Source organism: Peromyscus californicus, unplaced genomic scaffold (assembly GCF_007827085.1).
Source record: "Peromyscus californicus insignis strain IS unplaced genomic scaffold, ASM782708v3 Scaffold_12__1_contigs__length_115047231, whole genome shotgun sequence".
NCBI classification, from domain to species: Eukaryota; Metazoa; Chordata; class Mammalia; order Rodentia; family Cricetidae; genus Peromyscus; species Peromyscus californicus.
Window position 1 is genome coordinate 6,051,921 of NW_026294413.1, and position 15,605 is coordinate 6,067,525.

The 15,605-nt window shown below is 39.8% G+C and overlaps 1 protein-coding gene across 1 annotated transcript in view; it reads right to left on the minus strand.

Annotated features, from left to right (window-relative positions):
* The window catches only part of Dnajc3 (DnaJ heat shock protein family (Hsp40) member C3), a 44,821-nt gene that overhangs the window by 11,146 nt on the left and 18,070 nt on the right, over positions 1-15,605 (minus strand). Inside the window, exons 3-9 of the mRNA XM_052732467.1 lie at positions 13,850-13,974; positions 11,416-11,490; positions 6,226-6,378; positions 3,872-4,053; positions 3,324-3,443; positions 1,490-1,595; positions 964-1,084 (exon numbers count right to left, since the gene is read on the minus strand). Coding sequence (XP_052588427.1) covers positions 964-1,084; positions 1,490-1,595; positions 3,324-3,443; positions 3,872-4,053; positions 6,226-6,378; positions 11,416-11,490; positions 13,850-13,974 — 882 coding nt within the window. The remainder of the gene's footprint in view (positions 1-963; positions 1,085-1,489; positions 1,596-3,323; positions 3,444-3,871; positions 4,054-6,225; positions 6,379-11,415; positions 11,491-13,849; positions 13,975-15,605) is intronic.

The window sequence follows — 15,605 nt, forward strand, 5'->3', positions numbered from 1 at the left end:
GTTGTACTCACCAACTCAACAGAACACAGTGACCCACACAAAATCACGGCAGTCAGCACTCCAGCATGCATGAGGGAAAGGCTCACAAGCCCCCCCCCCACTATTGACCGCTATTGACCGGTCTGAGCTATTGACCGCTAGTGGCATCTGGAGGAGAGTCATTTGTTTTCAGGTCTGTAGCCACACGCCCAGGCATATCCACCTGCTCATACAAGCAACCTTAAAGTCAATGTGCTATTAAAAATTAAAATTAAAATGATATGAAATGAGGGGGGAATGTGTTGGGAGGAAAGATTCTAGACAGACTCGAGAGAGGAGAATGGGGGATGATTCTGATTAAAACCCATGTGAAGTCATCAAATAAATTAAAAAATTAGCAAACATCCCTATTTAAATGTTCATAAAGTACTATCAAAAATGTGTTAAAAAATACATGTAATGAATTCTACCTTTCATTAAATGAACTCCTGTGTGTGCTCCAGCACTGCCTTTTGAAGGTCCTCGTAACCGCTCATAGTAAGTAAGGTCAGCAGCTGTCCTACCATTGCTAAAGTTGGGAGGTCACAGGATTGCTTGTCAGACAAGTGTATATGCACACTTTATGCACATATGTATATACATACTGTATATTTATATGCCTAAGAGAGTCATGGATGTACATAGACATGTCTGGAAAAATAAATGAACAATGACTGGAAATCTATAATTTTCTAACCTGCAGTTTGTCTCTAACTGAACTGGCTACTAAAACACTAAAACTGGGTTATATTCCACTCAGTTTCACAGAACTCTTTCCTCAGATGCTATACCTGTTATGGTCCACTAAGAAAGAATAACTACCAATTTTTCAAATTCTTAGTCATTTGCAGATAATTGTATTCAAAATAAAACGCAAATGAACATGTGTTGATTTCATACAATTTGACCTTTAGATAGTGCCAGTCAAATTCCTCTAAGATTTACCTTCATCATACATTTCTTCTATTAAATAGGCCTCTGCTCGATCTTTCAGAGCATTTACATTGTCGGGTTCCATCTGTAAAACTTCAGAACATATTCTAATGGCTTCAACAGGCTTCTCATCCTGAAAGTCAATGGAAGACAAGAAAATATGGGTGGGGCTGCACCCCAGTGATCAAGTGCTTGCCTATCATGCACAAGTTCCCAAGTTCCATCCTAAGTACCAAAGAATAAAAATAAATAAACAAACATCGGGGGCCAGAGAGATGGCTCAGTGGGTGTGAGCACACAGTGAACGGGTTCGGTGGGTGTGAGCACACAGTGAACGGGCTCGGTGGGTGTGAGCACACAGTGAACGGGCTCGGTGAGTGTGAGCACACAGTGAACGGGCTCGGTGAGTGTGAGCACACAGTGAACGGGCTCGGTGAGTGTGAGCACACAGTGAATGGAAAAAGAATTCTAAGTAAGTTAAAACTGGCTGTTATCCCATGTGAAGTACTCACATATGTAGGAACAAGCCCACTGTTACCTTAGAGAAGCAGTGACAGATCCTTTCTTTGGAGCGGATTGTGTACTCAGCAACACTGGGCTCTGTTTTCATGACAGATTCATATTTGCTGGTTGCATCTGTGTATCTATGAAATGAGCAATCCAAGGGTAACAAAGAAACTATTTCCAAAGCTGTAGAAACAACCCTCTCCTTTCACTATGTATTGCTTAATAAACAGCAGAATGAGCACCACATCTGCCTTCAAATACAATTCCTCTAACTTTAATCCAAAGTGACCTGTTCAATCCAGAGACAGTCTTTAAAGCATGTGGCTGGGGCTGGGGTGGGTGGAGGTGGCCAGATGACTCAGCAGGTAAAGGTGTTTGTCAACAAGACTGATGACCTGAGTTTAGTCCCTAAGACTCACATGGTGGAGAGAACCCATACATATTCTCCAGGACATGCACTTGTCTGTACACACAAATAAACAGAATAACAATTTAAAGCATGTGGCTAGGGCATGTAGGGGTTGAAAGTTAAAAGGTAAATGAAGAGACTCTATGCAGCTTCGAGGAACTCATCACCACACTGAGGCAAAATCACAGATGGAGCTGCTTTAGGGTCATTCTTGTGCCTGGAAACCCAATAAACTTACTAGTTTACCATTCTGACTTGAGTGTTCTGTCACTGGCAAACACCTTTTCATGTCTCCCCAGAAAAAGTACACAAGAGAGAGGTGTGTGTGTGTGTGTGTGTGTACTTGGGGCATAGGGGACAGCACTGGAGATCAAACCCAGGGCCTTGCTTATGGCAGTTCCTCTACAACTGAGCTGTAGTTCCATCTCTAAAGATTACACGTGAAAGCAATATTATTCAATGGGTGAGCTTCAGTGAACGATGGCTAAAAAAATCATAGTGGCTATTAACACCATGGGAAGCATTAACCAATAAATAGGAAATACTGACACAACAAGCTAATAAATATCCAGAACTTTGCTAAAGAGGATAAGGCTAATCTCCAAAGTTTATAGTTTTGTTTCCATTTCTTCAGTACTCTTGAAATGACAAAACTACAGAAACAAAGACTATACTCATGGTTGTTAGGATTTAAGGAAGGCGAGGGACAGGAAAGTAGTTGTAGCTGGAAAGGGGCAACACAGGAGGTACTGATGTGGTGATGGAATTAATCAACATCTTGATTATGGCACTCGAAGATGTTACAGTCTGCAAGTCACTGCGGGAAACTGGGTGAAGCAGTGTTAGAGAGGGTGAGTAGGAACTCGGCGTCGACCTCACACTAAGCAGTACTGTCTGCAAAGTCTTCACCTCTCCTCCCCAGCCTGTCAACCCTACACCCCAGTCTGCACACACACAGCCCAAGTCAAGTGACTCCTGTTTTCAGATGAGAACTCCTGGCCTTCGCTGCTATAGACTGGATGAAGGGCTCTCTTCTGTGCTTCTCCCATTATGCTGCACTCGAGATCTTTGCTGACAACTCTACACTAGCACTTACAGTGACCTCCCACATTAAGTATAAACCTTTTAAGGCTAAAACCAGCAGTCACATTTTTGTACTCTCAGTATATAGTCCAGTGCCTGACACACAAAATAAGAAAATCCTGAAATAGCATACAGCGGCTAGTAAGGATACTATGCAGTTCCTACTACTTATATTTTGTGCTGAGGGCCATGGGAGTATACAGCAGATGACAGACAGCTAGTGTTTGACAAGTCAACCCACCAGACGTATAACTCTTAGTTGGGGCCATGGGAGTACACAGCAATTTTGCCTGCTTCAACAATATATAATCCTGGTAGTGTTGCCAAGGCTCAATGCTATCTAGACCGTCACCTGATACATAAGGACTCTTACCTGCCGTCTCTGATCAGCTCTTCAGCTGACTCAATCAGCTTGTTAAGCTTCTTCACTTGTTTATAGTGTGCAAAACATCTTTTGTGATCCTGGTCAAGTTTCAGACATTCACGGACTTCGCTGCTCATGTAATTTTAAAAAAAATACTCCAAGTCAAAATAATTATTGACTACTTCTCTGCATTAAGTAGAGAAATCACCATTAACGTATTTTTGTAACAAAAACATGCTGACTTCATCATTTGCTATACACATTTATGTATGACATTATATCATAAACACAACAATTCAAATGGCATGAAGTTATACATTAAACACTATTTTGTTTTGGTAAGTAAAACAGAATTCTCACTTACTTTAGTAAGACTAGTTCTTGAAAATAAGCTGTAGAATTTATATAATACTAATAATTATATAATTCCTCATATATATATAATATTAGGAATAACATAATTTACTTGAATGGATATTTTTTTAAAACCTTAGTATTTCTATTAACATAATATGAAAATTGTAGAAAGATTAGATATGAATGTCACAGGAACTGACCTGAGGGATAATTCATGGTCTCCTAGTTGATAGTAGAGTGTGCTGATTTTGTAAAATGCCTCCGTGTTATCATTCCTCAATTTTGAAGCAGCCTTTAAGTCACTGATGGCTTTCCTAGGTTCTCCTTCCTTTATAAAACACTCAGCTCGAAGTTCACGTAATTCTGCATCCCAAACACAAACCTTGAGAAACAAAAGAACTAGACTTTAAGAAACAAAGTATATACATTGATTCTTGCATCCCACACATTTCATCCATATTTACAAACATCAAACACCCTCAATTCATGTGATTAAAGTCAGTATTGTATAAATAGTGTTTAAAACCCTGATGTGACAAATAGAATGTGATAATTTCTTGAGTGCGCCTTAAAATTCTGAGGGAGAAGATACATATACAACAAAAGGGGGCTTTTTCTTCACCAGATTATAGAAATTATAGAACTTTAAAACTATGAATATACGAAAATATTTGCACATTGAGTTCCAGCCAAGCTTGAGATGCACAATGAAACCCTTTATCAAAAAAAAAAAAAATCAAAACTGGCATTTACTAGTAGAGGGCTATTCCCACTCAAACATTTGGACAGAATATTCAATAATCAGATTCTTTTTACTCAAACAGTTATAATTTCTATAAGAAAGAAAATCTAGGTTCTTTTTTGTAATTCTTACTTTGGTTTTTTTTTTTTTTTTTTTTTGAGACAGGATATCATGTATATACCAAGCTGGCCTCCAATACCATTAGCTCAGGATGACTTTGAACTCTTGATCCTCCTCCTGCCCTACTTCCTGAGTGTAGCGATTTCAGGTGTTTATCACCATGCCCAGTTAATGCTGTACCAGGTGTCAAACCCAAGGCTATATGAATGAATGCTGGGCAAAAGCTCTACCAACTGAGCCTAAAACATTGGTTCTCAATTAGCAAAATACACACACTACATTGATTACTAAATTAAATTATTTTTTGTAAACTGTTACATCCTTGCTTCCTTGATATTAAATCCTCATTTTAAAAAAGAAAAAATAAATAAATAACATGGAAGACTTCAAAAGAAAAAAATAAATAAATAACATGGAAGACTTCATCATTCCTGTTTGATGAGAAGCCCATTACACTCACTAAACACAGTAGATTCTTCCAAAAAGATACCCAAGTTCACCAATAGAGCCTGTACGTTATGTTTTTCTCAACTTTTCATATATATGTGTGTGTATATATATATATATATATACATATATATATATGAGGAAATTGAAATCAATATTAAATATAAATTAAATACTGACAATGAGATAGGCCCAAATGGACAGTCTAGCAGCAAGAAAGTGAAAATTATAGTTTTGTTTCCTTAATAAAGTATCAATAAAATAATTTAGTAAAGCAAGAACTCCTCTGTGCCATATTATAAGATTTCCTCTATAAATTATAAGGGCTGGCAAGATGTTTTAGTGGGTAAAGATGTTTGCATACAAACCTAGAGACTTGAGTTTAATTCACAGAACCCACATAAATGTGGAAGAGAGCTGACTCCATAGAATTAACCTCTGGCCTCTATAAGTGTATCACAGTACACACAACCACACATACACACATCATCATACACACACACACACACAAAATTAAAAATTTTTAATTACCAAGTTAATTCCTATTTTCTATATATCATATATTTATTGCCAATATTAAGTCAAAGAGCTTTGAAAAGGGTAATTATATTGATAATTATATTATAAATTATATAATTATAGGTAAATATATTTCTACTTAGACTTTCTTCTGAAATCATCTGCTATTAAATCCTCCTGAGGCAAGGAGACCCTTAAACTTTACACTTATTGGAATCCTCTGTATCCTAGCACTCTTTCTCTTCTAGAAGCTTCTCATTTTAAGCATTTCTCTTTCTTTCCAAACACCATCTTTCCTTCCTCTTTGAGTAATTCATCTTTTACCCATTATCTAGCATAGTATTCTCCAAAATTAAAAATTAATAAAAAGAGTAAAGCAAGCAGTGGTAAAAATATGTAATTCTCAGCGAGGCGTAGTGGTGCACACCTTTAATCTGAACCCTTGGCAAGCAGAGTAATTCAGATCTCTGTGAGTTTGAGGCCAGCCTGGTCTGCGTAGAGAGCTCCAGGTCAGCCAGAGCTACACAGACAGATTCTGTGTCAAAAAAACAACATAAAATGGAATTCTCACTTGACAGCATACCCACCTTTTTACTAAACAGTTCATCTGCAAATGTACATGGCCAGTCCTGAAGAGCTAAAAGCCCAAGGACCAGGCAGTATATAAACAGGCCTTATTCCAAAAGCAGTGCCAGATGCCTCAGCTACAAGGTTTAAGAGACTTACCTCTAAAATCTTATCAAGGAAGGTTATAGCAGCAGTATAGTGGGCACTTTGGAAAGCATCAAGCGCTTGTGAGCGTAAACGCTGCATCTCATCAGATTTTATAAGCTGAGACTGGGCTTCCTTCTCTTCATTTTCACTTGGATTAGATTTGAGCTACAAAACAACAAAATAAACTTTTAATCTCTTAAATCCAGTACCTGTAATATACACAAAAATCTGATCATTCTAAATACCATAGCGCAGCTACTGCCCAGAAGAATCAGTCACAGCATGTCCAAATTTCTAACCCCATAAACTGAGATAATACAAAGGGTTGTGTACTTTGGGTTGTTCATTATACAGCAGCAGGTAACAAACAAAGGAATAACAGGGGTACGAGTTTTGCTATTTCTCAGTGACAAAGTTATGACAAAGTCATCCATATTCTATGACTACTTGGTTTTAACACTATTTATGTATTACATTTGTGGTGGCCTGCACGTCACAGTACAAATGCAGACCCAAGTCCATGCTCTCCTTCCAGCATCTGGGTTCCAGGGGCTGAACCTGGTCAGGCTTGACACCGTGTGGCTCCACCCACTGAGCCATCTCATCAGCCCTTTTATGATTACTTTAAAATAAAGTCTAAATGCACAAGTTACTCCCCAAATCCTGAATTATTTGCTTTTCTACATGCTGTGTGCATTTTCTTTGACAACGAAAAGAGAGTAACACAGATCTGGGTATGGTAAGTGTAACTATCGGTAGGCATTATTAAAGTGCAAGCTCCCTTTCAGTGCTGGGGGCTAAACCAGGGCCTCCCTCATGCTGAGCATGTGCTCTACCACTGAATCATATCCCTCACCCTCTGTGACTGCTCTGCTGTAAATACAAATTCACATGAGGGGAGCTGTAGCTCAGTGATAAAATTCTTTTCTCCAACTCCCCAGCAATGGAAACAACTAAATACACAATGAGGACAGGTTACAAAAGATATAATACCTACTTTCAGAAGAAATTCCTGTCCCCTTGAATTACACATCAGCCAACTTTAAAATGTGGACATTCTCTATTAAAGTTAGTGACAGCAATTAAAGTACCTAAACTTGACCCAGAATGAAATTATGATTTACTGGAGTCCCACAGGCTTATGTGGCGTCCAACGTGGTGGCAAGAGTTTCCACCTAAAACCTGAGAAAAAAGATTCTAAAACGGAGCTAAAACAGCTTCCTAATTGTCTCTCTCAAATGAGCTGCAGCTGCTGGTTTGAGCTACTGGTGGGTTCCTAGTGTGTGCACTCGACCTGCAGTATGGTGGTAATGAGGCCTCTGTAAGTGGCACATTAAGCTGCATGGTGGATTTAGACTTTGCTAGTACAAAACAAAAAAAAAGAGGTTTCTGGGCTACACGCTGCTTGGATAAAAGCATAGACCCACGATAGCTCCCAGAGCTGGTGGTAAACCACCGCCATGTTGGGAAGCTGAGGTGGGCAGAGCCAGCCGCCACAGCTGCTGCAGTTTAAAGCAATAGATTCACAATAAGACAGATTCAGATGTAATAGTTTACAATGTGTGTAAAAGATATGTAGGCTTGAAAGAGACAAAAAAGGTGATATATACAGTTATAGAAATAAATACATTGTTTTAAAAAATAAAGTCTTTAAAGAGACAATAAAATTAATATAAAAAATAAGCCACTAAAAGATGAATATTACACAGAGAATCTGGATTGTGTTGTCTTTGGGATTTTTAACTGCAAAAAAACATTTGATTGTAAAAGCTGTTGAGTTATGCCAAAATGTATATTTTAAAGGTACCTTGACTTCAAAATTTGGATATAAGGATATGTTGCTTTGGAAAAGAGTTTCTGCTTTTGTTCCCACAGAAAGCCAGAGGCTATGGATTTGTTCCAGATTAAGATACATCAGGTTTGGCCAGCCAAGACCCCCTGAAAGGTCTCCGATGACACCATGGCCCAGATGATCCAACATCCAGAATGGTTTAAAGGCAACTGGCTCAGATGATATACCCTCACGGACTACTCCATAATCCTAAAATTTTCTTTGTGTCCCCAGAAGATACAGCGCCCCCCTCCAGCAGGAAGTAATAAGAGAAGCTACGCCCAAATTCCCAAATTATATGTAATTTTACTTTGTTAAGGTTAAAACCTTCCTTTTTGAAAAAAAAAAAAAAAAGGGGGGGGGAGTGCTGTGGGATGTTCTGTATGGCAAATGTGTTGCTGATTAGTCAATATATAAAACACTGATTGGCCATTGGCTAGGCAGGAAGTGTAGGCGGGACAAGGAGGAGAATAAAGCTGGGAAGTGGAAGGCTGAGTCAGAGAGACACTGCCAGCCGCCAAGATGAGAAACAGCATGTAAAGATGCCGGTAAGCCACGAGCCATGTGGCAAGGTATGGATTAATGGAAATGGATTAATTTAAGCTGTAAGAACAGTTAGCAAGAAGCCATGGCCATACAGTTTGTAACCAATATAAGTCTCTGTGTTTGCTTAGTCGGGTCTGAGCAGCTGTGGGACTGGCAGGTGAGAGAGATTTGTCCTGACTGTGGGCCAGGCAGGAAAACTCTAGCTACACTTATGTGCATAATCTGAATTGTTAGGTTATGCACACACAAAGTAAAAGACAAGTGACATACTGGGGAGAAGTATGAGCTATATTCTCAGATAAGGGAGAATACCCAAGTTAAACCAATCACTTACAGAAACAAAAACAAGAACCCCACAAGTACACAGGCAGAGTACCTGAAAATGAAGACACTGCAAGCAGGAACAGAAACACATCCCACACCACTATCACCAGGGAGAGGCTAATCAAACCACAGAGGTGCCTACCATCTTACACTGACTAGGAACACACTGCAGGGGTTGGGATCTAGAATGTTACCCCAAAGGTGGGGGGTGGGGGGTCCCTGCAAACATCACGGCCTGCAGCCAAACAATCTGCAGGGAGGGAGGGAGGAAAACTGTTCGGCCCAACATAGAGCTGGTTCAAACTTCTGAGTCTGACACCAGGCCAGTTTATTTTAGACATATTGAAATAAGGTACAATTTTGAGGAAATGTTTCTTGGTAACAATTATCCCAATCCCATGTACACAATAAAGCTTTTTGCAAAGTACATGTGACTTCTACCATAAAGATGGGTTCTATAGCTTAAGAGCCTAGGATCTGGTGTAGTCTCTGACTGAGACACTAGAAAGCAGGCTATTAAGTACATGTGACATCTCCCCTAAGGATGCGTTTGTTCTGTTGACTGAGAAACAAAGCTAAAGATGAAGGTCTTGGGACAACACTCTGGGTGATCTGGGTGAGGTCTGGTTCTACAGATAGCAAAGGTCACCAGGTACTTAACAATATCCATTGCCAAATTTCTGGGTGGAAAACAGGTATTCATTTCTTCCATTAAGGAGACAACCCTGAGCGATTAACATTTGGTTTCTCCAATACTTATCTGTGCGTACCACTCATGCCCTCCACACAAAGGCCCATATGTTAAAGGGACTTTTGATTAATCCTTAGCTTGATACTCTTAGAAAGTACTGGAAGTCTTAAGAGGTAAGGGCGTATTTTCGGTCACTGGACACACACTGCAAGGCAGGACTGTAAGACACCCGTGTCCCGCACAGGTCTCCCCCACCACGATGGACTACATCACAACAGAGGTAAGGGCAGGGGACAAATGCCATGGCCTGGAACTTCTGGAAGTATGAGACAAAACAAGCCACTCTTCTTCTTAAGTTACCCCATGTATTTTGTTATAGTCAGAGAAAACCCAGCAAGCAGAAAGTGGGGTGTCTGTTGTACACAGAAAGGAACCCTACTGCAGAAATGTAATTTTAGGAAACAGTATGTAAGTTTTGAAAACAGTTAAAAATACAACTACTATATGACCTAGTAATCTCCCTGGATAGTAAGGAAGTGAAATCATCCCTTTGTAAAGTTACCTACACTATAATGTTCAGTGCAGCTCTATTCACAAGCAAAATACAGAAACAACTTATTACTAGTGTAACCCTGGGAAGTCCCCACTATGACGTTCATTATAATTTTCATAAGTTTGAGTTCCTTCCAATTGATACATATGTTCTTAGTCAGTACTAATGGAGAGTTTAATAAATAATTCAAAGATTTATACTTGATTTTAAAATTAAATTGCATTTGACAGTTATTTACCAAATACCTAATTTTTACCATAATCAAAATGCATATACTGTTGGTAAGAATGCAAATTAGTACAGCCTCTGTGGAAAATAGTATGGAGGTCTTCCAAAGGCTAAAAATATAGGCCTATATATAATTCAGCTGTACTACCTGAGTATATATTTGAAGGACAAGAAGTCAACATACAGAGATACCTACATACACATGTCTGCTGTGACACTATTCACAAAGGCCAACAGAGTCAGCACAGATACTGATCAATAGATGAACAGATTAAAAATAAATGGTATACATACACAATGGAGTATTACTCGGTCATAAAGAATGAAACCACGCTATTTGCAGGAAAACTGGATGGAAACACTGACTACATGTTATGTAGACTGGCTGGCCAGAAGGTCGGTCCTAAGATCAGCCTTTGTCTGCTCTCCCAGCTCTGGGATCATGTAGGATGTCATCCAAGCTTTTACAGGGGTGCTTAGACAACAAGCACTTTACCCATTGGAACCATCTTCTCAGCCCCACGAGTTCATTCTCTATGTAAAGGAAGCAAGCACCTCCACCACAAAGTGTACAAATCTGCCTTCCTCTTGAGTACATGGTGAAATGATATGGACACCACAGAACTGTTTGAAAATAAATCCACGACTCACTGTCAGTAGATGTTTGTTTGTATGCCTATTTTATGTACACATACCCAGGATCATGTCAAAAGCTTTTGAGTCAAAGAGTCACAAGTGCAAAGTACTCAAGAAGCTTCAACTTAGAGACTGTGAAGCATGTTTCAGCTGACCTTTCTAGATTCTCATGTAGGCTAAGTTAAACGAAGTGAGCCTATAAATGAATAAAGACATATACTGATTGTGTGCATTTTTATCTTCTGTTAATATGATTCTTTGATGCCAGAACTATGATTCCTATATATATTTTTTCTTTTTTAGCTATAAAATTACTATTAAACACCTTATTACAAAAAAAATAATAAATTCTGCGTGTCTCTCAATAATATCCTCTTGGAGCTAGGTACTTACCACTTTCTTAAAATCATCTTCTGCTTCATCAAGTTTTCCTTGTTTGAGTAGTAAGTGGCCTCTCTGTAATCTTGCCTAGGAGGTAAAAGAGGGGCTATCCTGAGTACTGTGGATTTCTAAATTTTCTTTAAATATAAAGAATAAAACTAAAAATGTAATCAAGTTACTAATATTCATTTTTCCAATATTGGTTTGACTTAGCACTGAGACAATTCCTATAGCTTCAGAATGTGTACAATTTTTATCAAAGTATGTTTTCTCTAAAAACATATTTTGCTCAACCCAAAGAAATCATAAACAAGGCTTGGTTTTGGGGTTTTTTGGGGGGGTGGGGGAGGGGGGTTGTTTGTTTAAGATATAAGGTTCCTTATGAGAGTGATAAGAATGTCCTGGAACTAGACAATGGCAATGATTGTACAAGCTAAAAATATACTAAGACTCATTGAATACTTCAAAATACAAAAATTGTATGGTACATAATTATATACCTTTGTTTTAAATGTGCTGGGTATCAAACACAAAGACCCACAAAGGCAAGTGATACAGGGCTCTACCTTCAAGTAACTTTCCAGGCTGTATATTAATTTTAAAAAATACTTTCTGACACCATCCTTTTTTCCACTAGAAGTTGCAGTGAGACTATCAAAGCTCCAGAAGTAGGTTTGCTTTTCATTAACTCTTTAGAATAAATATTTACTATAACCACAACAACAGTGTCTCTTCCTCCTTCATGTCTGATGTCCTTCTTCTAATATGTATAGTCCTAGCTCTTCAATGCATCCCTCTCTCTGATGACTAACTTCTTCTAAAACACGGAAACCACACTGACATTCCACTTGATTTATGTGCTACTTTTACAGAACATAAAATTTCCCTAATCCTCTATTAAATACATCAATACACACAAAAAGGACGATTCAGACCATTTCAGCTAGCTAATGACTAATCATAATGCTAAGAAAATGAGTTACTTACCCTTTGTGAAAGGTTGTACTTAGCTGTGTCAAGTAATAAAGTCAACAAAAATGTAACAGTTGGAAATTCCATCTTAAAATAATAATACAGCAATATTTCAAATCAAATGTGTACTACATAGCTAGTCAATAGGCTCAAATCCTTTTGGGAATATAGCAAGTTATAAATAACGGTCACAAAATTAATTAATTAATTAATTAGTTAGTTAATCTGAATGGCCCATATATGCATTCTGCTGATGACAGTCTTAAATGTGAAATATTCCACACAGGTTCACGTGTTGAATATGAGATCCTCAGTTGGTGCTGCCACTTTGGGAACTGGTGAAAACTTCAGGAGGTGGGGCCTACCTAAAGGAAGCAGGATACAAGGGGTGTATCCTTGGGTTGGGGACCATATCTTATCCTGGCTAATCTATATTCTCCTCTGCTTCCTGTTTGCCATGAACTAAGTACTTCCTCTGCCCTAGGCTCCCACTGCTCTGGGGGCCTATCTCATCACAGGGCCACAATCACGGAGCCAAGGACCGTGCACTGAATCCTGAAAGCTCTGAAACCATGAAGTACAATGAATCTCTCTGAAGTCGTTTAGGTTAGCTATGACATCACATTGATAAAACTATGCACCACCAAAGGTATCCCCGTCCAACCTGTGACCTCCCTAAAGTGATGTGCCAGTCTTGAGGCTAGGAGACTGTAAGCTTCTGTACCTCCGAAGCGTAGACTGACTCCAGGGAGAAGCACATCAACACTGCTTGCACTCCACAACCCCCGCCCCCAAATGGGCCACTCTCTTCACTCCTCCTGCCTCAATTGAAATGGAAATGCTGTCAGTCTGCAGAAATCCTGTCCTTTCAGCCTCAGGTCTCTCTCCCATCGTGTCCTACATTCCATCCTTCATACAGATTTATCTTTCTAAACTACTGTCAAGCTTCTGAAAACCATCACCTAATCTACCCTCTGTTACTCTTCCATACAAACCTTCTTTTGTTTTGTTGAGGCGGGCCCTCTACAGAGCCCTGACTATCCTGGAACTCATTATGTAGACCAGGCTATCCTCGAACTCAGACATACGCATGCCTCTGCCTCCTACAGACCTCTGCCTACCATGTACTGGGATTAAAGGCATACACAGCCATGCCCAGCCTCCATACAGACTGCTAATTCCAAGAACTCTGCTGTTATTGCCGTTGTTACTGAGACAAAATCTGGCTATGGCAGACCTCAGGACCCTGAGCTCAAGGGACTCTCCTGCCTTCGCCTCCTCACTGGCTGGAACTAGAGTAATGGGCCACTGTGAAGAGCAAGCATGAGAAGTCTGAATTTCTCATTTGCCACTCCACCCAGGACAGTGTCCATGTCCTCCAGTGATGCCTATGGTGCCAATACTCACTACAGGAAACAGATTGCCTCTTCCCATTTCCCTTAAGCTCCCCATTGAGCAAGTTAGGTACACTTACTGCAGTGAAATCCATCTTCAATTCAATCACTTTAGTTAAATCAGGCAGTGCTGCTTTGGATTTTCCCATCGCTAAGAAGACAGTAGCTCGCCTGTAGTATGCAATATAGTTATCAGGGTCGCCATCTGAAAATTAAAGTAATAAACATTAGCTCTTGTAATTTATTTCTGACGAAGTCAGCTGAGAAAATTACAGTTTACAAAACAGGCATGATAGTGCACAACTTTAACCCCAGCACTTGGGAGGCAGAGGCAGGCTGAGTTTTAGGACAGCCTAGTTTATATAGCGAACTCAAGTCAAGCCAGGGGTTACACAGCCTCTCTGCAAAAACAATCAATCAATCAATCAATCAATGGCATTAAGAGCTTGGTACACAGTCGAGTGACACTGTGCTTAGGTCAGTGGAACACAGGGCAGTTCCTGAAGGGTGGTACACCCAGAAAGAATACAAAAGCTCCCAGTCTTCCCCTTCGCCTTGCCCTGTGTACCCCCTCTCTCTGGATGTGCGTCTGTATGCTCTGTAATGTTTCTCTCTATCCTAACCCAGGAAAGATGCTTCCTGAAATTCTTAGGGTCGTTCTACCAAACTAACTGAACTTAAGAAGAGGTTCATGGGACCCCTGATTTATACCTGGTAGATCTGGGACTTCGGACTGGCATCTAAAGTGGGCAGCAGTTTTGCTCCAAACCTATGGGTTTTTAGGCTGCTACATCTAAGCATACAGTGTCAGAATTCAACTGAACCTAACTCAAACCCAAAGAGAACCTTTAGGACTACTCAACAGGAAGAAGTCTCTATACATATGGGTAGACGGAAGTCAAAAAAGTATTGTATGTTGGGTAAGTACAGAAGTTGAAACTGAGTTTGCTTCTACCTATGCCCTCAGAGCATCAAATGACAATGGTTCAACATAGAAATGAAAAGAATCACCTTGCTTAGAGCTCTGGGGTCACTTGCATGGTACCTTACTTCCTTTCACTTCATCTTAAAAATAGCAATTACGGCGGGGTGGGTGGTTCAGTGGGTAAACCACCGCCACACAAATACAAGGACCTGAGTTCATACACCCAAAGCCCATTTAAAGCTTGTCACATTATCACACGCTGTATTTTATTGAAAAATAAACTGCCTCTTTACTTGTCAGGTGTTGACTAAACCACTCTGCACCACAAATCAAGGTGAGAAATAAATGAGGACCTCAGAAAAGTCTGTGTCAAAAGACCTAGGTTAAAATGTAGGCAGTAACTTACAGAAAGATGCTGTAGAGCTGGGCATGGTTGTAGACCATGTTTAATCCCAGCATTCAGAAGGCAGAGGCAGGAGGAGCTCTGGGAGTTCAAGGCCAGTTTGGTCCACTTGAGTTCTAGGCTAGCAAAGACTGCATACTGAGATTCTGTCTCAAAGACAGAATGAGGACATGCATTAGGTCCTCAGAAGCTCTAATTCTGTCACCTCTTTTCTTTAGACATCACAGTGACAGCTGATGGTACAGAAAGATATGAGTCACCCCAAAGAAAAACCATAGGGGAGCTGGAATCTGACCAATAATGAAGAATCAGTGAACCAGAAAATCTCAACTCTGAAAAATCATCAGAGGCATGACGACATTGACAACCCAACCAAAGGAAAGCATAGTACACTGGGTGAGGTTTGCTAGGGACAGACGACGTTTCCACCAGAATCTTCTGGCTTTCACTGGATGTTGACTAAACACAATGGTGACTTTCATTATGACATTTTCCCACACGGATATGT